Genomic DNA, 23,783 nt, shown 5'->3' with positions numbered 1-23,783 from the left:
AGATGCCAAGAATTTCTTGATTGAATGGAACCCAATGGGGAACAACGGGCGTACATGTACATTATATTACAGCTGGTTCAGTGATTGCTTTCAGTGGCTAATGTCAATTAGAGATGCTTTTTTGGTAAATAGGCTTCATTCGAATCACATAAAAACCGTGACCCCAATTCGCATATTAACGGTGGGATGCAGCAGAGCTATATCTCTGCTCACTGGGATCAAAATTAAAAACAGACTTCTGCCTCGCTACATACAGTCTGTCACTCCGGATCTACACTCTGAGCCACAGAGAGTATAGGGGAAAAAATGGTTCGTTAGCCTCAAAAACCGTAGCAGCGAGCTTTCAAAAAGCATCATATCGCTATAAATAGTTGTGTAAAGTGGTAATCCACTTGGAGGACAAGTTTCTGTAGGTGGAACTTTTATTCTTCATCAGTTACTAGTGCTGCTCTCTCTTTTTTTAATTTCCCGTAGCCATCATCTGAGTCGAAACAAATGAATCGCATCATTTTGTGGCAAACTTTTGATCCCTGGATATGTGAGGCTCGTCTATGTGAGATCAGCCCAGACTAACTACAGAATCCTTCTTTTATTTATTGTGAGGACAATAAAAAAGCGCCATATGTTGCGTGATATGGGATTTTCCCATGCTAATGAAAAAGAAACCATGCTGAATCAGAGATAAGAAATCTGTGAATTTATTCAGAGGGAGGAAATGCCACAGATTATTACTGGCAAGAATGTATGTAATGTTGTAAATCAGCAGTTTTAACAGAGTGTTTTAGCACCACACTGGATTCTTTATGAGCCTTTCCCAATTCTTCATTTTTATTTGAGCTATTACAGCCCACTTTGAGTCATTAACATATCGCAGTTGAACCACTGCTTCTCTGATCAAACAACCCCTGAGGAACCCTTCTTTCTCTGGGTGTAAAATCCCCTCTGAGTGTGTCTGACTCTTCCAGCATGTGAATATTTTCTTAGCTGAGGACTACACAGGAATCCGTCTGAGGTCTGTGATTCACAGCCCGGCTGTGTGATTCAGGGCTGGAGAGTACAGTACAGGCAGCAGCAGCTCGTGGCTTGGATGTGCACAAAAGGACAGAGGCTGATAAATGGTACACCTGCACTGGAGCCTTTGTCCGAGTCAGCATTTCAGGCCCGGGGTCTGGCTATAGGTGCAGTGCTGCAAGTCCAACCTCGGGGCTTGAACGCTCATTAGTAAGTTAAAGGAGCGAGTTCGCAATGATTGATTATGCAGTAACATTTAACAGCAGCATTAATGGCAGCGCTTGCTTAGGACTTATTACTAGGCTGGTATGTAGATACAAGGCAGGGATCCTGAATCAATCACTCCTGCTGCTAGTACAGACAAACTAACGCTTGCATTGACTTTAAATACCTTAGAACATTCTGATATTCCAAAGCTTTAATTAGCTGCTCCACTAATAACCATCCAATCATTAACACTAGCAGGCAATTATATGTGAGCAAATTGCAGGCTATGGAATACTGTTTTACCCATCTAATGAAGAGATAAGAGTGGGGATCCGAAGCAAAAGAAATTGTGCTCCCAAACCGAAAGCAACTGTTATCTTTTTGGAGGTGATATGAATTCCAGCTCTTTCTGGATTATGTCAACTCGTCTTCTGTTTTTGTAGCCCGGTGCAAAATTTTTTTAAAAATCTATGGGCAACATTTGAGCTCTCATGTACGACCCTGCTAATCACGTCTCGGGGAGAGCCTTCAGAGAGCAGATATCTCCTGGTTTGAGAGCGCAGCGTGGAGTAATAATGGATTATACAGCTGTAGCAGACAATGGGACGCAGGGCTTCACACATGTAAAACAGGCTGCGAGCAAGTGTGTCTCATGCACATTCAGTCATGTAGACTGAATGGTTTATGAGGGGGGAGAAATGGGAACGGCATGTGACAGTAACAAGGGGTCAGGGTGGCGAGGAGGGGGATCGGTGGTGGTGCTGCCGCATCGGTTGGCAAATATGTAGACGAAGACGAACCTGCTCCCTAGTACGTGTACATCCTCGCGTGCTTATGTGAACCCTCAGCAGCACTTACTGGGTGGATGCTGAGCAGAAGCAAAAAAAAAGATACAAAGCCTGGCAGACTAGGTGACATCATCCTTTTCTATACCTTCCTTTCCTCCAAACACGCCCCCTACCTATGATGAAGTGGTCTCCTGGCTGCCCAGCAGCCAGCATTGCATTACTCCCCGGTCATCCAAGGTGAGGGAAGGGGTGTATGTGTGTGTGTGTGTGGGGGGGGGGGGGGGGTAAAGGGGGTCTGCTGTGGCTGTGCGATCACAAAGACACACAGATATGCCTCAATCAAACAGGTAGCTTAGAGAAATTATTCTCTCCTCATCCTCCTTCAGCCTCCTGTTTCCTAGCAACTCGGCTACAGCTGTGATTATCATAAGCCAATAGCATACCTGGCACCCCACAGGTACGGTGTTGGTGTGTTGGAGTGTTGGGAGGGGGTGCAGATGCATGGCGGCTACTGCTGCTTAAATGCACAAAGGACGCCAAAGGAGAGGGTGAAATGGATGAGGCGCACAGGTAGAGCAGGAGAGAGGTGTGTGCGCGAGGCAGACAGAGGGGAAACGGGGGGGGAGACGGCTGCCTCTCAGCACAGAGGATCACTACAGGAGATGGTGGCAGAGCTCTCATTGACTGACACGCCATTCAGAGGCGATAGCAGCGTGGAAGTGCTGCTGGCATGTAGAGCAGCGCTGGTCAATCACTGTCATTCCCGTCACGTCCTCAGCGCCTCACAACCCGTCTGAGTAACGGCGCTGGCAGTTTGTCAAATACGCAAAAGGTCATTTAGGCCGGTGAGCGCGCGCCACACCAGTCATGTTCAAGTTAGACGCACGCGCGCACACAATCGAACGCTTGTAGTCGCACGCCAGATGCGCGCGACAATAATCCTAAAAAAAAAAAAAAAAGAGTGTAATTGCCGCGGTGCAGTCACACGCGCGCGCGATCTGCGTGCTCGTACGCAGCTACACGCGCTCACAAGGTGATCCATCGCTGCGGTTCATATGGGAATGAAATCATATCAGATCCCCTCTCGTAATTTTCTACACACACAGTAAAAACTAACGACAGGCTGTGTGTGCATTGAGCTTAATGTACACACACACACACAAACATTTGAGTTATTCGAGCTCGAAAGAAAGAGAAAATGTAGTCTTACCAGTTTGAAAACTCAGCACCAAACTCAGGAGGAGCAGCCTCTGCATGGTTCAGCCGACCAATAAGTCCGTTATTGGCTCAAACCTCCGTGAGGACAGCATCAAAAAGCGGGAGTTTACAGGACTTTGACGGTAATTACAGACAGAACAATAATCCTCTGGCGTTGTCCCTCCTCGTCTCTCCCCTTACTAGGCTTGCACTGGCTCGAGTTTTATACCATTTCACTGCTTTTTTTTTCTTTACCTCTCTCCTGCTCTCTCAAGCGACAGTCCGTTTTCTACTACACCGAGGCGCTAAGCGAGCGGCAATGACAAACCTTACTTCCGGTTAGAGCGTCAAAACAAAATAAAATTCGAAGCAGGCGGTTTTAAGTCGCTATGTCATTGCTTCCTAAGCATTTACTCAGAAGCACTGTATGAAAGGTCTTTATACTGTTGGGTTTACTGTGACTTTAAGATTTTTATTTGCATTACTTTTACTTTTTAGGGAACTCTGACAAAGTGTGAGAGCTCATTTCAAATAATAGACGAGTAGAAATAATATTCTAACAACTCGAATGCCGTTAATTTCTTCTTAACCCTCTATGATAAGTAAAAACAAAAATGACAGTGAAATACAATAAATGTAAACGTTTACTGAGTATGACCCTGCGCGCTACTTCCGGTGTTGTCGTAGTAATCTGTCCGACTTGACGTCATATTCTCATTAGCGGCACATTCCTCTCTCTCTTTCTCTCTCTCAGTATCACGTCAGCAGAGCCACAGCACTGCCCCCTTCTCCCTCTCCCTCTGGATCTTTAACAGGCCAACACCGTAAAAAAAAAAAAAAAAGGGGGGGGGGTATTAAATAAATAAAAAAATAAAAAATAAACCCGCTTAGAGAGGCATAATCATTTTGACACATTTGCTGTAGCCGGAACTGCTTGTTTTCTCCTGCTTACTCTGTGGAATTAGGTAATGAAATAAGCTGTAACCCTAAAATTATCAACATGTACACATTAAGGTCAACGTGAGGTCATCTGTTTGAACAGAAACTTATTATAACACTAATGTGAATCCAGACGGCTCAGATTATAACTGATGTTATAATCAAATGTCATGACATTGGCTGTAGTGTACAACTAATGTTGTTATGACCAACATATAAGCACAGTGCACCTGAAATAAAAGAGGAGATACTACAAGCATTGCGTTACAGCAAGGGTTTTTAATTTTTTCTATTATTATTATTATAGCAACAAAATCTGCAGCGACATCATTAGAATAATACTGACTGCGCAGTGATGCCACTGTGATGACTAAACACCCCATGTCCTTATTCTTGCCACATCATGTAGGAGAGTGGTTTTAGTGACGGATTCCCGTGACAGGCCTACTGTAGCTGTCACAGCTCAGTAGGTCTCCACACTGAGCTGGTTCCTCCCGACTCGCTGTAAGTAGAGGGGATTACGCTGATGCTGGAGCGCCCCCTTGCGTTCAGGACCCAGACCTACCCTGCGCGTTCTCTGAGCACTACTAGAGCAAGATGCCCGAAAATATATGCGCGCGCAGACACATTTAACCGGGGATGTTAGCGGTGAAATCCAGTAATGATAAAACCTGAGGTAATCATATTTTGATAACAAAAATACTAATACTAACAATAATAATAATAATAAAGCCATCTACATGCTGGCTGATAAAAGCTTTTGCGGTGCTATATGAATACACTGCACTGGCTACAGTCAAAAGTCTAAATGTTCTCACTTTTTAAAAAAAAATAAAATACATTAAAATACATACAGTACAGTACATACAGTAAAATACATTGCAAAGTTGGATTAGGATTGTTATGTTTGGTCATAGGTACTGGAAAATGACTTTCATCAAACTCTTACTAAAGCTTTTAAACACAGAAATATAATGGGGGGAAAAATCCCAATGTTTGTTTTGTTTGATATGTTTATTGATTAGCATTCAAATATCTCAGTAAAGACAGAACAAAGATTTACCACAAAGCAAGAAAGCATGAGACAAGGCTAATCAAAAGGTATTGGCTGAAGCATTTGCTTATTACGCCAACCCTTTTAACAAAAGATCTTTTAGCATGCAGCTCCTGTACACAGGGCTCGAAGCAAATAATAAAATTCAATTCAATTCAATTTCATTTATATAGCGGCAAATCACAACAAATGTCGCCTCAAGGTGCTTCATAGATACAGAGAGAAAAGGCCAACAATCATATGACCCCCTATGAGCAAGCACTTTGGCGACAGTGGGAAGGAAAAACTCCCTTTTAACAGGAAGAAACCTCCGGCAGAACCCGGCTCAGGGAGGGGCGGCCATCTGCTGCGACCGGTTGGGGTGAGAGAAGGCAAACAAAGCAAAAACAAAACAAACAAACAAACAAACAAGAAAAAACACCACCACCTTAGTAAGTAACTACATCAAAGCAAAAGAATCAAGAGGTTTTCTGTTTTTTGTTTTTGTTTTTTCTTTTGTTTGTTTTTTGTTTTTTTTTTGCTCTTTTCATTCTTGATATATATATTTTTCTAATACTCTATTTTTAAACATATTTTTAAACAAGGAAAATGAACTACACCTTTTTAAATCACTATCATAACTATTCCACAGGTTAACTCCTCTAACAGAAACACATCTCTGCTTTATATTTGTCCTTATCTTGTTTTTTTTAAAGAAATCTGTTCCCCTTAAGTCATATTGACTCTCTCTGACTTTGAACAGCTTCTGAGTACTGGGGCAAAGTAAGCTATTTTGTGCTTTATACATTATCTGTGCCATTTTATATTCAACTAAATCATAAAATTTCAGGGTATTCAGATTAATGTTTAAAATCCAAGATGTTATGGCTATATATATATACCTATAAAATCTATTTTATGGGCTTTAAGCTTCTTGAAAATGGAGACATAAATACTAAATCAGTACCAAAGGCGTGAGGACTTGAAAGAGGACATAAATAAGGTAACGTAAGGAGAGCATAAACTAATCAGACTGTGATATCAGAAGAGAACAGGCAGGCTCATGTTTGCAGCTCCTGCATTAAATCTGTACTCGAGGTTATATTTATGTTTGTGTGCTCTGTGTAGCTGAACATCAACCTTCTGAGCTCCCAGTTAAGGCTCACTATTAATAGCATGATCATCTGCAATCAAAATGTCACCCTCACAATTTGATAAGAAAAATATCGCAGGTCTGCCGTGCGGCACACAGAGTGACTCATCTCTGCCGGGACTCGAACCCGGAGCCTCTGGATTAGAAGTCCAGCGCGCTATTCCATTGCGCCACAGAGACTGCGCCAGGATTACCCCTCTCTGCCAAGGTTTACATACTTCACATCCTCTCATACCGCCGCTCTCTGCATCCCCGCAGCATCAGGACCACTCTGAGCCGACATATTGGCAGTGCCTTGTTTTGACCACGAGAGGCCGCTGTTGTTCAGCGATGAGGGGAGGAGTGCGTCAAGCTTGCGTGTGTGTAAGCGGAAATCCAGAATTAGTGTGTTAAAAAATAAAAGCCGCGAAGCCTGCAGATAATAATTTAACGTGTATTCGTAACTGGGGCTTTAATTTTGAAACTGCACCATCCAGACGCTAAACGTTATTATTGTATCTTAGCGCAAGCTACTAGAATAGCCCCACAGAGCGAAAATGGTTTTTGTGGGAGCAAAATAATCAAACGTTTTATTTTTTAGGCTGAGTGTCGGTAAGTTGACGGATTTAATAACGACAACGATTAAAGGCTTTTCTTAAGCGTCACATAAATTAAACGTCTGTTTTAGCGGGCGGCCTTTAATACGCTTAAATGAAATGGCTTTCTAATATCGGCTGTTGTGTGTAGTATTTCATATCTGTGTAATGTCAATTTTACAGGCCACCGTCACCGTCGTTTTTATGTTTACGAGTGGAAATGGTGCGCAGACTCACTAAAGAGACTGACATCCTGCTGACATTACACCAGGGTTGCATCAGAATCCAGTTGTGCACGTCCACAGAAACCACAGAGTGAGACATCTCGATTCATTCCATGTCACTCCGGGTTTTGTCCCGTCGTACAGCTGTGGAGACACTTGTCTTGCTGACAGTAGGGTTGGTTGCTACACTTTTTGTTCTGCATGAATTGCTGATCAGCTGAAGCAGTGGTAATTCTTGTGAATTAAGAGAAGTAAAATTAAGGAATTGACACAAAACGACTTCCACATTTCATAAAAATATCAACGATAACATTTATATTTATTTATTTATTTTAATGAAAGCAGTTGTCTATATTTTTTAAAAGACAAAAACAGTCTGTGCAAGATTTACCACAAGGTAACCTGCGCAATAGTGAGCAAGGCAGCATAAACATGAGAACCACAGTGAATGACATCAATGTCAAACCGACTCTAAACCTTTTTAAGTCTCCACGCGTGCTCGATCATCCAGGTAAGCTAATTTTCAGGGATCTCCAGTTTAAGGTTGCTAGTCTTGATCTAGACTCTCCTTGAATTGCCAGGGGTAATCACAACACGTAATCAGTTCTGCCACACAATACATCAACATCATACTTCCTTTTTGTATGGCTCAACACAAACCATTGTTCCAACAAAGAAACAAAAAGAAAAGAAAGAAAAACAAAAACATTTCTCTCAACGTTTTAACCTTTAGCTGGCTAGTGAAAAACTGATTTAAATCAAAGCTTTTTAACAAGTGACCATTTTATAAAAGACAAATATTGTGTCATCTTTTAATACAGTAACATCAAAACCAAGAAAACTGCAATCTGTATGATATCAATAGAATTCCACAGTGGCCTCTAAAGTGGCAACACCCAGCAATGTGACAACCAGCCCCGGTTTTCCCACGTCTGCCCTGCAAAGGAACATCCACCCAAGTCTAATGTAACTGGCATCCTTAAAATGGACACAAGACTCAGAGTCCACAAGCACAGACACGTCCCTCAGCTTGAAATTTGAGTGCTGATATTTGGACTTTCGTTTAATTGCATGCATGCAGGCTTAGAGACCGAAAGATTAACAGAAGCTAGCCGCTTCACAGAAAACGTAAGGAAGACCATATATAGAAAAGAATCTTTGGTTTCTCCAAGTCACACATTTTTCTATATAAAGCAGATTACACAACTTCCTTCTTATACTGAAGAGAAACATGTTCTTCTGAAGTTGTGTGATGCCATTACTACTAAGGGGATCTGAAACTTCAGAGAGGGAAATAAACCGTTTACTTCCAGCAGCAGACACATGGCGCTCTTTAAGCCCGCTATACCTCGGTTTTGATTTCTGTTAGATCAGACCCTAATCAGTGAAACTTGATCTGCCTTTACTCGCTTTGCTTCTGAATCTTTGTTGGTATTGCCTAAGTTTTGACACTGTCTCAACACCCTTGAAAAAATAATTTGCAGAAGTGGATTTGAGAAACTGTTTGCTACGAAATTCAAAATTGTGAAATTCCGATCACAAAATATTATGTGCTGGTAATACTCGTACAGACGAATGAGGCGCATGTTGGTTACAGTATGAGGACAAAATGACAGAAGGGGAAAATAACTATTAAAGAACACAATAGTATATTAAGGAAATTTGTTGCTGTTGTTCAAAAAATATTTGGAAATCCATTTAAAAATGTAGTTATTCTGAGAAAAAAAGAGTAACTCTAAGTGGACACTAAGGCACAGTCAGACATTTTTCACAGTCAGAGATTATTGAATAGGGGAAAAAAAACATGTTTTACTCATGCTCACTGATTTGTGTGCAGTTACATCTGCACATGACATATACATTTCAAACATACTCAGAGTTCCTCGAACTTCTCTGATCAGCTGTTCTGGAACTGAAATTGCGATTTCAGAGGTAATCAACTCAGAGTTTATTTTTAAAGTCGAAGTTTTGTTGAACCTCCCTCCTGGATTTGGCAGCTTGCTGCAGGAAGAGCGCAGCAAGCTGCCAGGAAGCGTATTTTAAAGAATAAAAGACAGACAGCATCAAATGGCTTGTTTGGTCCAATCTTGTGAAACAGTTGAGGACAGAAACATAAACAGTTAGTTCTCTATATCTATTATCCGTCTATATTTTCACACAATATTAAGTATGCATTATTTAGTATACAGTCTTCTTAAAATTAACACGATGATAAACATATGGAGAAAATATACTTTTTCATATTTTTTTTGCTGAGACTTAGAGGAGAAATTTGATGTCTGTATTTTCCACATAAAACTCGAGTTACTTGAAGTTCAAGTAGCTTATCTGGAAGTCTCACACATGAACCCAAACAAACTGTCAATTCAACATGAGAACATTTCTCATGACTTCATGAGAAATGTGTAAAAAAGAAAAAAAAAGAAAAACAATCTAACACACGGCACATAAAAAAATCTTGGCCTCCTGCTCACTGAAATGTGTGCAGTTACCTCATCCAACAAATTCATGCATTCTCATAAACGTAGAAAATAAACAGGAGCTGGCGCCGGTTTGCAGAAGACGCCATGTTTTCCCGCCATCTAGAAACAGTGGCTGTGGAGAACGTTGTGCCCCTATCAGGTGTTTGTCCACGTGGCCAGAGAGACCGGCCACATACGTACAGCAAAGATGAGCAAAAGCAGAACTTGTAGCTGTTAACGTATTGTGGAGGCAAATTTGAATTTGGCCTGGATTCTGGCTTTATCTGATGAAAATTAAAGCTGACTAAATAACAGCGAACGTTCTGGGAAATGATATGTTGCATATTCAAATTTTTGTACTGTCAGTGATGATAAGCTCATTACAATCTCTCTTCTCCCCTCTTGTTTGTTTAAGATAAATGCCACAGTCTGCACTGTGTTCACATTCCTCGGTCCACAGGATTGAAACGGAGGCGTTGCTGTTTATTTACCCACGGGCAATCCTAATAATGGAGCTCCATTGATGATGGTTTTTCTTTCCCTACTTAATAAACATCCTGAACACGCACATGAAAGAGTAAATATACTCAGAGTTCATCGAACTTCTCTGATCAACTGTTCTGGATCTAAAAACTGAAGGGGGAAAAAAAATTGCGATTTCAAAGGTAATCAACTCAGAGTTTATTTTTAAAGTCAAAGTTTTGTTGAACCTCCCTCCTGGAACAGGGCCCAAGCTGCCAGGAAGCATATTTTAAAGAATAAAAGACAGACAGCATCAAATTGCTTGTTTGGTCCAATCTTGTGAAACAGTTGAGGACAGAAACTTAAACAGTTAGTTCTCTATATCTATTATCCATCTATATTTATACACAAGACTAAGTATGCAGTAAGTATACAGTCTTCTTAAAATTAACACGATGATAAACATATGGAGAAAATATACTTACTCACCTTTTTTTTTTGCTGAGACTTAGAGGAGAAATTTGATTTCTATATTTTCCACATGAAGTCTAAGCTCAGTTAGTCCCACATGAACCCAAACAAACACGAGAAAGACTCAATACTTCATGAGAAATGTGTAAAAACCACAAAAAAGAAAAACAATCTTACTTAAAAAACAGATCAGAGGAAGTAAAATAAAGTGAACTTATTTTCAGCATTGAACACTATAACAATTTCATCAAAACATTGAAACACTATCACACAAAGACGTCTGTGTTTTTACACTGCGTTTCAGTCTCCAGGACGAGAAGCCAAACTATAAGTCCGATCGTGAGCACCACTGAGGTGACAAATCAGCCGTGTGACTGGCTACGGGGCAAATGTGAAAGTATTAGTTAAAAAGAAACTTAAGAAGGTGGTTTATATCTCTACTTGAGAAAAAAGTAAAAAGGTAAACAAGCGCAGGGTGTTACTTTCATCAAGGCTGATATCTTCTGTTAAAGCCCTGCTGAAGGAACATGGTGCTGTTAAAAGCTAAATCATCAGCCTCTGCTTCTGATAAAAAATTCACCATTTCCTTCCTCCAAGAGCTTGAGGTATTTCCCAGAATACTGTCCATTAACAGACCAAACAATGAGGCTGATGATTCATAAGGACATGTGGGTATAACCTTTCAGCCTTCTGGCCGTCTAAAACAAAAGACAGCAATTTTTTTCCCTGTTTTTTTGTTTTTTACTCTTAGTAAAGTAGGCAACTAAGTGATACATTCATTACATTGTATACTCTCAGAAAGCTGGGCAATCTTTGTTTCTTATGTACAGCATACCAGGCTGCAAGAAATCCAAGGCAGTTAATACAGTTAATGGCAGCTGGACAGTGCTCACAGGTCAACAGCAGACTGGCTCAGTAAGTCTTCCATATATATGAAGTAAAAACATTTAAGCTGTGACAGTGACACCATTGGGGCAGTGTGAAAAAGTATTTTCCCAACTAAATGATTGTCACACTTACATATTTCAGGCCATCCAACAATTTTAAGTTACTTTTTAGTTACTTTTTTACATAGGAAACAGTAGTTTTGGATAGATTTGTTTCCTTAACGAATGAAATCATTATTTAAAACCTGCATTTTATATTCACTTGTGTTACCTAATGCTAATATTTCCTTGACAAAACATTTAAGTGTGGCAATCGGGAAGGGGGCAAATGCTTTTTCGCAGCTCTGTAAGCAGTGCAAAGGTAGTAAGTCTGTTGGGATACATGCGTGGATGACGCTGTTCGGATTTGACTCGACATTCAGGCTCAGCTCACGACCATCCGCCTACTGTCTGCTGCCGATTGCAGTTGTTGTTGTTTCATCGGGTCCAAAGAGCCTCACAGTGTCTGACACATGGCGGTGCAATGCAATACTGTGACCCTGCACTAAAATGGACATCTGTGTTAGGCTCGATTATGTAACCGACATGATTTCCAAAAAAGGAACCACTTCGGTGTGCAAACAAAGCATGTTGATAAGGGATCAAAATGCTGTGAATACAGAATCAACTTAATGCGTTGGTATATGTTGTGTGTCACTCCATAGGGATGATAAAGTCATGCAGTGTTGCATTTCCCTGTGAGACTCATGGCGTCAGATTTTAGCAGCGCTAAATACAAAGTGCTGAAGCAGCAGCAGCTGCTTCTAGCTGTTCTTCTTCTTTGGGAGCACGAGGGGAACTCATCACCAGTCTGGCTTGCTGATTTTGGGCTCTACCACAAGAGCAATTTTACAGTTGTCTTCTTCCACCGCCATGGCCTGAAAGTTGCACAGGGCCGTCTGAAAAGAGGAAGAAGAAGAAGTAGAAAAGGAAATGTGATCGTGTTTAAGAGAAAGCCAACTGTAGCCTGGCATTCAAAGAAAAACGACAACAACAACAAATGCAGTTCTAAGAATCTGTAGTAGCTCGGTGATTATGAGAAGCATGCACTATCAGGCCTTACAAAGAAAAAGAAAAGGAGAAACGAGCACACAAGTACACCTAAGAGCAAAAGACTCACCTTGTTGTTGTTGTCGCAGATATCACTGAGGAGATCCCGAGGCTGTGGTACTTTGGGAAAGAGAGCATCCTTGTTTCTACACAGAGACAGTTAAATATCAGAGGTTAGCGCAGCCCCAAAGAAGCAGAACAAAATAAAAACAAAACAAAGCCAACGAACAAAAGGATCCATTCAGTAAGAAGAAGAGACTTTTTACTTACTTCTGGTAACACATCACAGTCAGGACTGTCAGGGTGGCAACCACCAATGGGATTGTAATCGCAAGAATCACTAATGGACTAAAGCCTGAGTCGGCTTCTGCATGCAAACACATATAAGCATTAATTTCAGCATCAATGAAACTGTTTCATGTTTCAGCCTTTGATGTTACTTTTCCCTTTCAGCTTTTTTTAATAGAGAAAATAACATTGTGGCTTCATTCACCCATTTACACCCAGGGATCAAACTATCTTCTGCTTAGCAGATGTTCTGCACTAGAGCCACCGCAGAGAAGAATGTATGGCCTTTATAATTAAAAAACTATTATAAGTCAGTGCATTCTGTTTTTTATTAACACGAGATTAGAAAAAAGAGACAAAACAGAAAATGACTTTACCAAAATACTGTTGGTCGGTCCACGGTGTTTCTCCGTTTTCTTTATACTTTGCTTTGATAGCCATGCTGTAGCTACAGTGAGGGAGCCGGAGCAGCTGGTGTGATGTTTTTTGTTTTAGTATTATTGGACTCTGTGAAAAGTTTTTGAGGGAAACGATTAATTTGAGCCTTGAATCAGTTGATTAAAACATCTTAAAACATCTGTGCGTTTGCAAAATTCAGCAACTAACCATCAAGGACAAATTTAAATATTTCATTTGGGCTCATCCACTTGGGACCCTGTAGATTTCTGCCAAATATAACAACAACCGCCACTATAACTGATGAGTTTTTTAAAAAAATAAAAAGCTGCTTTAGCTGCTTGGAGAAAAGTCTGTAATTTTCTCCTTATTTTCTCCTCTTATTTTCTCTGGATATGATGGCTACCATTATTCCCAAACCAAGAGCTATCATGCTAGCATGGCTTAAGGTTGTATTTAAGCTAAGTCCTGTTCCAGAGGGAGCCCTGGAAGCTGGTCCTTAGCCACTTCCTCCTCCCCCTCTGGGATTCCAAGACTTTCCCAGTTAAAAAAAAAAGGTTATATAATCTGTCCACTGAAATATGAGTTAGCCTCTAACAGACATCTTTTAACACAAAGGACCCCATGTCTTATACGAGCTCCCACACAATGTTTTGAACTCCTTACCATGTCCCCCAACTTCACTCTAATGCTGGAACTCATTCTCTAAGTGCTAACACACATTACTTTAAACTAATGGACGTGACAGACAAAGTAAGATAGTATTGTTGTTATTCTTACTTTTAGTTGACCACACTCAGTGTAATTTATTATATATTCCCACTTGTCCCGTGCAATCACTTCAGGAGAGTACCAAGTAATATTAAATTGATTCCCACTTTTCTTGACTTTCCAGTTAAGGGGCGGTGGTCTCACTGCACAGAGAATAACAGACAGACGTTGCAGTTAGTACAAGCTGGCCAGAGGTGCCTTGAATGCAAATCATAATGCAAAACAGTGTGTATTTTGCATTTCGAAAAGTTGGCAGTTCTAGATTGTGTCATACAATACACAGTACTAGATACACACAGATGCATGCCGCCACACCACACACACACACACATCATGATAACAGCTAAAATATTTCCAAGAAAGGAAAGAAAGAACAAATCAAACCCCAGAAACTGAATGAGGAAGCACAAAATATTTCAACACAAGTTTCCCCTCGCATTACTTTTAAATTCTGGATTAGCACTGACCACTACACAGCTTACCAAAGTCAATGAGGTATTTAGAGAAGGTGTTCCTGACAGTTTTGTTGTTCAGTGTTGTGTTAAACAAGACGCTTAGAGAATGTTGTGTGCTCACTGGCAGATAACAGCCAGTCCTCAGACCATCAGTGTAAGTATACGAAGGGCATTCTTCTATTCCACTGACGATTTCGTTCCACTCAATCTCAGACCTTGGAAACATAAAGAAAAAGGTGATTTACTTTTTTACCAACACACGGTATATTCCAAAAGGAAAGGACAAAACAATGAACTAATAATAAGACATTGACATGATTTTGCCTCTCGGTGCTGGTGAATAGGATAAGCAGGGGAAATGTGTTTCTTGCTAATGTGCAACAACAGCGTCACATAGACTGTGGGACTCAGCCACCGAATAAAATAATAAAATCTGAAGTATTTCTTTAATCTCGTGACATTTTGTTGGATATTTTAAATGCAAAATGTAATAAGTGTGTTTAACAAAGAAACCACCCAGTGGGAAACAGCCAGTTATCAATACCATGTACAATATTTCTACCTACAGTACAAGTTTGGACACAATTGTGACGCATGAATGTGTTGAAACCTAGAGTGTCAACACATTCATGAGAACTACAGCCTTTTGCTACGTGGACTAGCAGTGCTGCAGTTTTATGCAATGTTTTGTAAAGTTTTGTGATGCAAAAAACAAAAACATTTTAATTTAAGATACTAATTTAACATCTATGAAACTGTAATTAAACAGTTTCTTTTACTTCCTTATTTGCGCTCTCACTGGGAAACAAAGCAGACAAAAGTTCATAGGAAAATGGGTCTTTGTGCAGCCTAACAAAACAGGAGTGACTTCTGGATTCAGTCTCAACTCGGTAACAATATTATGCAAATACCATGATGTTCACATAATACTGTCATTGTCACCTTCGTTATCTGAGACACTTTATGTTGATGTTGACAATGAACTTCTCGACGATGTCGACAGGTGAGGCAATAGATGCGCTATTGTGAAAGCTAGCCTTTGTGTTTTGGATACAAGAGTGCAGTCATAACACATTTGAAGCAACAACTTAAACACACAATTCTCACATTTTTGAGTGATTTCAACAGCATCCTGACAAAATCAGTGGACAATGAGGAATACCACTCTCCAAGTGAATGCCAATATGTACATTTGTGTACTGAAGCCTTCCCAGAGGTCAATCAACGAGTTTAGCAAGATCAGAGGGGTATATAAGTTTGAACCTAAAACCCCTGCTGGAGATCAAAGTTATCACTGTTAAGCAGAGCTTTCTGCGTCAGCTTCTGAGCGTGCTCATATAAAAAGCAGCATTTCACAGGTCATAAGACTGTTCTTCCACACAAAAAATGATCCCCGTGAGCACCCCCTACCCATTCCCTTATAATGATATAAGGATATAATGATTATAATTCCTTATAATGCTAGTGTAATGGGGAAATTCTAGTTTATCCTCACATTTAGATTTAAGTCTTTAGAACTTTACTGTTGGATTTTGTTTGACCTTCTTAGATGAAGGATGTGTGTGTGTCAATATGACCTGGTGAAAACTTCTTAGATATGCTTAACAATGTTTCACTAAGTTAACCTCTAATTGTTGGGGAAACTCCCAAGAAGACCAGTGCCAGGTGCTTCCTGGAAAATAGATAGTGGGAAAGTCTTCCCTGGCCAGCAACAGCCCGGGTGGGACAAAAGACTGTTGTAACTGAAAAGATACAAAGAGTGTGTGTGATGTTATCAAAGGGATGAGGGGACATCCCAAGGTTAGCGCCGGATTAAACATATACCTCTCCAATATTATCTGCGATGCACTGGCTACCAGGCAGTGTGGATGAAAATTTAAAATCCCTTCTTCTAATGCAGGTGCCCTTTAATCACCAAGCTGCACATTAAATGTACCATTTTACCCCAAAAAAGCACAGACCTGCCTCCAGGTTCCTCCCCTGGGACAGCTCTAGGTAAGAGCAGGGGTGAATAAGTCTGGTTTTGTTCAGCCAATGCAAAAACTGAGTTAATGTGTAACTGAGTCCTGCTGCTCATTCTAATAAGAAATGTTCTTATGCTCTCTCATGACACATCTCCCTTCCCCCTTGGTGAGGCTCATACATTTAATATAAAGTCCCGTTGCTGTTGATGTGACAAAGAGAGTGAGAGTGGGAAGCTGCCACTTCCCTTATATGTGTGTTAAATTATTATTTATGATAATTCTGTGTGCCCTTTAAAACAAAATAGGGCAATAGGACTACACTGAACGAGCAGCAGAGTTTCTCTTTGTACAATTCAGCAGGTCTCGGGTTTCCTATGTAAACTGGTAACATATCTTATGATCTGGATTGGCAATATAAAAGTTAAATAAATAAAAATGCGTTTGGATACATGATTCCCACTTGTGTCCAAGATCACTTCATTTTTATGGATTGTCATGCAGAAAACTGCTGTGTTGCTTTAGTTCATTTCAGTATTTGCTTTTGGGTTTCTTTGTTTTTTTTTTCTTTTTCTTTTTCGTTTTACTTGCAACGTATTTGTTTCAAGTTTGTGAAGACGTTTACTTAATTTGCTTAGGTTTTGCCTATTTAAATACATGACCTTAAACTGTAGTCCATTGGGATATCAGGGCTCCGGCGTGTTACAGTTGGCTTGAGTTAACCCTTAACCCTCTTCATTTAATGTTACATTGCCAAATATGGTTTGGTTTTGTATGCATAAATCCCCACACCCCCAACAAACAGCCTGCAGCTGGCAAAAAAGACAGAGCCATTAAACACAAGAATTTAGCCCTGATTGAACTCTGGCTCATTACTTCCACTTCAGCTCAGAGTGACCACTGACTATCAGGAAGTGTTGCAAAATTACAAAACTACCTGTACTGCGTAATTCTGAGTTTCTATTTCTTTAAACTGCATAATGAAAAAGCACATACTTGTAGAAGAAACGGAGATCTGCGACGATACCGGTTGGTGACCAAGAGCAGTTTGTTTGGTATGAGGAGTGGACGTAGCACTGAAAATCTGTCACCAGCTCTGAGAGCGACAGAGACACAGACACAGATTAATAATCAAACACATAGACAGCAATTTGCTTCATATGTGGCTCAAAAGCATTTTTTTACAACAAAGCAGAGTCAGTGGTGAGAATTACCTGGATTAGTTTCACTGACGACCACTGGCTCGCTTGATGACTCATTCCAAAGACTTCTGATAGACACATTTAAGACGTTTCCATTCATCTTCAAAACTATGTAAGTGTATTGCTATTAAGAGAAAAAGAGAAGAAGAAAAAACTAATTTGAGTAAACAGTCTAAACCAATCTCAGATCTTTTGTTTGAAGAACTGGCTAACCAACCAGACAGTTGTGGTGTACATGCAGAAGAAAAGGGTCGTAGTAATAGACGTAGCAATACTGAGAGAGAAACATCAGGAAGAAGGAACACAAGAAGCCCGAGAAACGCCAAAGGCTGAGAGAAGATGTGGAGGGTGAAGACAACAGTGGACGAGTTACCACGCGAGATCTAGAAAGCCCAGGACTCAGTGCCACACATACACACAGCTATAGCTGTGGTGGCTTATAACATGTGAGGTCCACAAGAGTGCAGCTGGACAAACGGTACACTGTAACACAACACATCTTCCCCTCAAAACTTAAAATAGCGGTTGTCTATGCAAAATCTAGAAATTACTCAAACCTACTTTTCATATCTGAAAATGTTTTTCAGCAGTATGTAAATAATGAGCCTCTACTTCCAGGAGGTGGTTGAGATTACTTGCAGTCCCTTAGCAGCCCGTCTTTCCAGGAATTATTGGTTATTAACTGATGAAAGACTTTTAAATTATGGGGTATAAACGTTGTGAACATACGAGGTTTTAAAGTAAGCATATACACATATAAGCGTATACTTACAGTTGTTACAGGGAATTCAATGTTTTCGTCGTTTGTATCTGTAGACACCTCATACTGGTATCCGACAGAATTCTCTGGTGGTACCCAGGTCACCTCATGGTCAAAGTCGTTAATCCTCCGCAGGGACACATTTCGTGGTGGTAAGATTTCGCCTTAGTGAAGAAGGGAAAGAACAGAAAATGAGTCAACATCTGCAGGAGCAGCGAATAAAGACGCTTTATGTGGCTCGCCAAGCAAGCTGTTGCGCTGAGCCAGTCACTCAGGAGGGAAAAATCTTTCCCTCAAGGCTTAGAGAACATTCACACTTCTGCGTAACAGCCAGGCGCTGTAGGCGCTGAACAGTCTATTTACCAGATCTGATCCTGCCTTCAGATTTCTACGTGGATAATTTAAAAAAGTCACATTCCTCCTGTTTCTGTCACGTAAACAGAATCCGGATGGAAATACTAACATGGGGGTGCGCCGAGAGGATTTACATGCGCGATTTATACGAAACACATTCTCCCACAAAGTTTTCTCTTTTCCCAAAGTCCGTTTTACTGTCCCGCTACACAGTGGCGAATGCCAGACGTGACGTCACTAGTGGGAATCACCGCAAATGACTCGAGAGAGAAAACTGGGAAAAGGTGTCAAAGAAGCAGGCAATAAGAAAAACCCAGGTAAATGTGTTGTAAGCGTGGACGTGTAGATCGTCTTACCGTGACTGGATTCGATCGTCAGAGGCAGGCAGCACAGAACTAACAAACTTGGGAACATCCTGCTGATCCCGTGTGTTCAGCTCTCTCCCTGAAAACTTTCTATCTCCTGAGTTTCTGTTGTGAGGAGAGGGGGGGAAGCGCTCCTGAAACGGGGTCCCCTGCTTCTCAGACTCTGTGTGGTCACAGCTGTTCAGAAGACAAAAGCAGAGAGACGTCTGCCATGTCTCTGATCTACTTTCGCTTCCAGCTTCTTGGGAGGAAGGCACAGAAAAATAGTGGGAGGCTGGAAGTAGGTGGTGCGCTTCCTCCTTCTGATGACACGCTGACGCACGCACTGACAGGCAATGTTGTGCTTTCTTCCTTTTTTTAGACGTCATATTTTTCAGTACACATATTCTCTTTTTTATGTAAAACAAATAACCTATGTTAAACCTTTGCACAACTACTAAGACACATTTGTAAGTTTCAGAACTAATTTTCAAACAAAATCTAGGGGCGTAAAGACAAAAAACATACAAACATTGGCAGCTGCTGGCCCCCCAGGGTAAACCCTTGCAATTGCATCAAGCAACAGCAGGTAGAATGTGCTGTGTGGAGTGAGAACGTGTTAAGACCTGCAGGTAGTCTGTAAGTATGTGAAAACGTTTAAAGGCTTGGACAAAGTTTCACGTTTTATTGTCATGTACAGATAAAAAGTGTAGCCACATTTATCCATAATGAAATTCTTTGGCTTGTGCTCCTCAGCTTTACATGAGCATATAGAGAGTGTGCAGATAAGGAGAGAAAAAAAGTATTAAATATTAGAGAGTTGAGACGAGTTGGTATTTACACGTTTGTGCAAAGCTGTGCAACGAGCATTTAAGTGGCATTTGTTGAAGTGACGGTGTGCAGAGTCCTGTAATTGTAGTGAGTGTGTATGGAATATCAGCAGTTCAAAGGTTTGATGGCTTGTGAGTAAAAACTGTCTCTGTGTCTGGTAGTGCAGGTCTGGATGCTCCTGAACTGCCTGCCGGACGGCAGGAGTGTGAAAAGTCTGTGGCTGGGATCCGCTGCGTCTTCCTTATGCAGCATGGCTGGCAGTTCACCTCTCACCACCCTCTGCAGAGCTTTGTCCAGAGCATTACAGCTGCTGTACCAAGTGGTGATGCAGCCAGTCAGAATACTTTAAATGGTGCATCGATAGAAGTTTGTAAGTATTCTGGGGTTCATTCTGAATCTTCTGAAGAAGAGCTGCTTTTATGATCACGCCAACATGGTGTGACCAGCTCAGATCCTCGCTGATGTTGATGCCCAGGAATCTGAAGCAGCTGACTCTCTCCACCTCCGCTCCTTCGACGTGGATGGGGGCGTGGCCTCCTCTCTGCAGTCTCCTGTAATCCACGATGAGCTCCTTGGTTTTGCTGACGTTAAGCAGCAGGTTGTTGTTGCGGCACCATGATGTCAGGGCTCTCACCTCTGCCCTGTATGCCATCTCATCTCCATCAGAAATGCAGCCGATGATGGTGGTGTCATCTTCAAATTTGATGATGGTGTTGGAGCTGTGTGTTGCTGTACAGTCGTGGGTGAACAGGGTGTACAGCAGGGGGGTGAACACACATCCCTGGGGGGCACCTGTGCTGAGTGTGAGTGTGGATGAGATGATGTCTGTCTGTCAGGAAGTTCAGGATCCAGCTGCACAAGAAGGAGCTGATGTTCAGGTCATGGAGTTTCATGACGAGTCTGGATCGTATGATGGTGTTGAAGGCGGAGCTGTAGTCTATGAACAGCATCTGCACGTATGTGTTTTTCTGGTCCAGGTGAAAGAGGGCAGTGTAAAGTGGAACTGCTATGAAACTGCCGTCTGGAGATCTGTTGGGCCTGTAGGCAAACTGGAGCGGATCAAGTGAAGCAGGGAGTGACGATGAGTCATTTAGGCAGCTCACATTAATTTTCTTGGGGACAGGGATGATGGTGGTCCTCTTAAAACATTTTGGGACAGCAGACCGGAGCAGGGAAAGGTTAAAAATGTCTGTGAAGACATCTGCCAGCTCGTGGGCACATGCTTTGAAAACACGACCTGGAATATTGTCTGGTCCAGGAGCTTTCCGAGTGTTAACTTTCCTGAAGTATTTACACACGACTGCCTGAGATATCTGAAGAGGGCAGCTTTCCTCTTCCAGCAAAAAGACAGAAGAGAGACTGCTTTATTCCTTAACCTCTTAAGTCCCAAGCCTACCTGATCTCCTGCTTTTTGCCCCCGTATCAGCGGGCATTGGGGCAATTCTTTGCTTAGGATATGAAAAATCTGGACAGGGAATGGGAGAACTGAGGTAAGTCACCTATTGCACCTTTGTTGTAACGTCATAAAATGTGCTTTTTACAGTTCTTACTCTTTGCTACTGCTCGTACTACCAAACTACTGTAAATGGGCTATATATAAAAGGTCACAATACACCAACACAGTGTAACCATGTGCTTACATCAGGCTCTGCATCTCTGCACCAGTTGTAGACTAACATGGTCTTCTTGCAGCCAAGCAGGCGTAGACAGCTAGCAACACTAGGTTTGCACAAGCATCACAAGCATCACTCCAACAGCATTAAAACTTTATTTTTTAAAAACAATATTTTACTGTAAATTTGATGTTCAGTTATTTAAGAAGACAACATGACCAGATTTCTTTTTATGCTGTTCTATCCAAGTTTATCAGTGACCTTTTTAATGCTGCATTGTCTGAAATGTTGTGTCATTGCGTTTTTAGTTTGTGACGCCTTGTATAGGACCTGGTGTCCTGAGTGTGATCACGTATTTATGAGCAAAAGGCTCATACGGGAACAACAGCTGTTGTTGCTTTCAACACATGCTATTGTTATTGTAACCTTGAGATGTTTCAGTGTGTCGCAACATTAAGAGACAGTTTTCTGTTTTGCAAAGCTACCATCTGTGACCATTACACCGTGGTGCATGCAAATAATATTTTAATGATGTCTTGTGAAACTTGTACCTTCATATTTCATGTTTTTTACATGTTAGCGGTGCACGCCGTGGCTGTAGACCTAAATTAATTGTTGATACATTCGTTTAAAAAAAATAGATAGAAAAATAACACCTCTCATGTCATTCTTGGCAGTGAGAGAGTCACACAATTTTGACTGCAGGTGGGAAGCAAGGTCACGTCATGTATGAGCATATTTACAGTAGTTTCCTCGCTGCCTGCCTCACTAGTTTTTGTAGATATCTGCAGTTTCTGAGTAAATGCCGCTGTGGTGCTAAATTCCCAAAATAATGTTGAGACACTGTTTAACAGTACAGGTGTAAATGGGAACCTAGGGAATCTTTTCTTCGGAGGAACTCTGCCTCTTTGAAAATTCAGCTGGAAATAGCTGGTGGAACAAATTCAATGTTTTCTTTGTGCTATTGTGGATAAAACATGTTTGAGATTTCCGCTTTTCTGCCCATCAGTCTTATTCCTTTGTCCTCTCAAAAACTGAAAGCACACAGGTTAAATGTTTGACACCCACATAAAATTATGTACTTATATGTCCATTATCTTCATGCTACGTGTGGTTGGTTTATGTTGACCAATGAAATACGTTCTTGAGAGAGAGGAGGGGGAGGAGAGAAATTGAGGATGTGCAAATGAGGAAGGTCAAAAGACTTCTTCAATAATCTGAGAGGTAGTGTCAAGATTAGGAACAAATACCATGAAAGCGTGGATTCATCTTGGTTTGTATGTGTATTTCAGGGTTCTGGTGGTGGTGTTATGGTTTGGGGATCATTTTGGGGACACTTCAGGCTTTTTTTTTTTAGCCAAATGTTGATTTAGCTGCCACAGCCTCCTTGAGAATTGTTGCAGGCCATGTCCATCCCTTTAAGACCACAGTGTTCCCATCTTCTTCCAGCAGGACAACACGCCCTATCACAAAGCCCAACTGGTCTAAAACATCGTAAACTTAAACTTGAACATAACGATGAGTCAAATGATCATCACGGTCAGCAGATCGCTGTCTCATAGAGCATATTTGGGATGTGGCTAAACAGGAGATTCACATCATGGATGTGCGGCCATCAAATTTGCTGCAGATTTGATGCTGTTGTGTCAATATGGACCAGAATCTCTGACGAATGTTTCTAGCATCTTGTATCTATGCAATGAAGAACTGATGCAGTTCTGATGGCAAAAAGAGGTTCAACCCACTACTAGCTATGTGTAACTAATGGAGTAACTGATGTCTGACCCTCTTCCCCAGGCGGTGAAAGAGCATGGGCAGCCGCTCTTATACCTTCAAGCAAAGACTTATAAAAATGGACTGTCGTGTGGCACAATACATGGTTTAGTGGGGTGAAAAAAGTTCTTTGTCATTGTCATCTCAGTGTTTTGAAATCAGCTGGGCAGGGCTGGATCTGACTGATAAACAGACACTGTGTGCTCATACAGTACCCACATGCCCAGCCTAAAACCTTTATAGACTTGTTTTTGCAACCACTCCCCCTGCTGGCCATTAGAACAAAGTGCAGGTTTACGACTCCATTGCAATGGCCTCACTTTTTAAAGATTTCACGCAAATGCGTCAGTTTATTTAAAGCCTATTTTTGTTTGCTATGACTTCACAGCAGCAAAAAAGGGAAAAATAGGTTGAGCATTAAAAAAAATGATAAAAAACCCGAAGCCTCATATAAGCTTTAGAAAGAGCATTATTGTTCTGCCCTTCTTCACTTACATCATGAGATCCTGTTTCAGTGCTCATACAGGAACCTGACTA

The 23,783-nt window shown here is 41.2% G+C and overlaps 2 protein-coding genes and 1 non-coding gene across 5 annotated transcripts in view; all 3 read right to left on the bottom strand.

The window, feature by feature from the left end:
• The window catches only part of kirrel1a (kirre like nephrin family adhesion molecule 1a), a 34,206-nt gene extending 30,667 nt beyond the window's left edge, over window positions 1-3,539 (bottom strand). For 2 of the 3 annotated variants that reach the window (XM_085137994.1, XM_085138006.1), the window contains exon 1: window positions 3,217-3,537. In XM_085137994.1, the coding sequence (XP_084994120.1) occupies window positions 3,217-3,262 (46 nt within the window). In that variant the 5' untranslated portion in view covers window positions 3,263-3,537. Of the gene's footprint in view, window positions 1-3,216 lie in introns of all 3 variants that reach the window. The other variant, XM_085137998.1, reaches the window with a different exon arrangement.
• Window positions 3,540-6,434: 2,895 nt separating this feature from the next.
• trnar-ucu (transfer RNA arginine (anticodon UCU)) lies at window positions 6,435-6,508 on the bottom strand. Its single transcript has one exon. It is a non-coding gene; the product is annotated as a tRNA-Arg (tRNA).
• A 3,738-nt stretch (window positions 6,509-10,246) lies between these two features.
• Window positions 10,247-19,180, bottom strand: il13ra1 (interleukin 13 receptor, alpha 1). Its single transcript, XM_085154047.1, has 10 exons — window positions 19,042-19,180; window positions 18,344-18,495; window positions 17,584-17,695; window positions 17,366-17,465; window positions 14,436-14,623; window positions 13,963-14,096; window positions 13,164-13,293; window positions 12,769-12,865; window positions 12,569-12,644; window positions 10,247-12,347 (listed from the first exon to the last, which is right to left on the bottom strand). The coding sequence occupies exons 1-10, from the start codon at window positions 19,097-19,099 to the stop codon at window positions 12,252-12,254; spliced, it is 1,143 nt and encodes a 380-aa protein (XP_085010173.1). The 5' UTR covers window positions 19,100-19,180; the 3' UTR covers window positions 10,247-12,251.
• Window positions 19,181-23,783: the final 4,603 nt, after the last annotated feature.

Source organism: Neolamprologus multifasciatus, chromosome 3 (assembly GCF_963576455.1).
Source record: "Neolamprologus multifasciatus chromosome 3, fNeoMul1.2, whole genome shotgun sequence".
In the NCBI taxonomy this organism is placed as follows: Eukaryota; Metazoa; Chordata; class Actinopteri; order Cichliformes; family Cichlidae; genus Neolamprologus; species Neolamprologus multifasciatus.
This window is presented reverse-complemented; position numbering and strand designations above follow the sequence as displayed.

Excerpts from the sequence above, each read along its gene's own strand:
- il13ra1 (XM_085154047.1), bottom strand. The coding sequence starts at position 19,099 with ATGTTCCCAAGTTTGTTAGTTCTGTGCTGCCTGCCTCTGACGATCGAA. Across the intron at positions 17,696-18,343 it reads TTGAATTCCCTGTAACAACT|CAATACACTTACATAGTTTT; the intron begins GTAAGTATACGC and ends TTCTCTTAATAG. Across the intron at positions 17,466-17,583 it reads CGTCAGTGAAACTAATCCAG|AGCTGGTGACAGATTTTCAG; the intron begins GTAATTCTCACC and ends TGTCGCTCTCAG.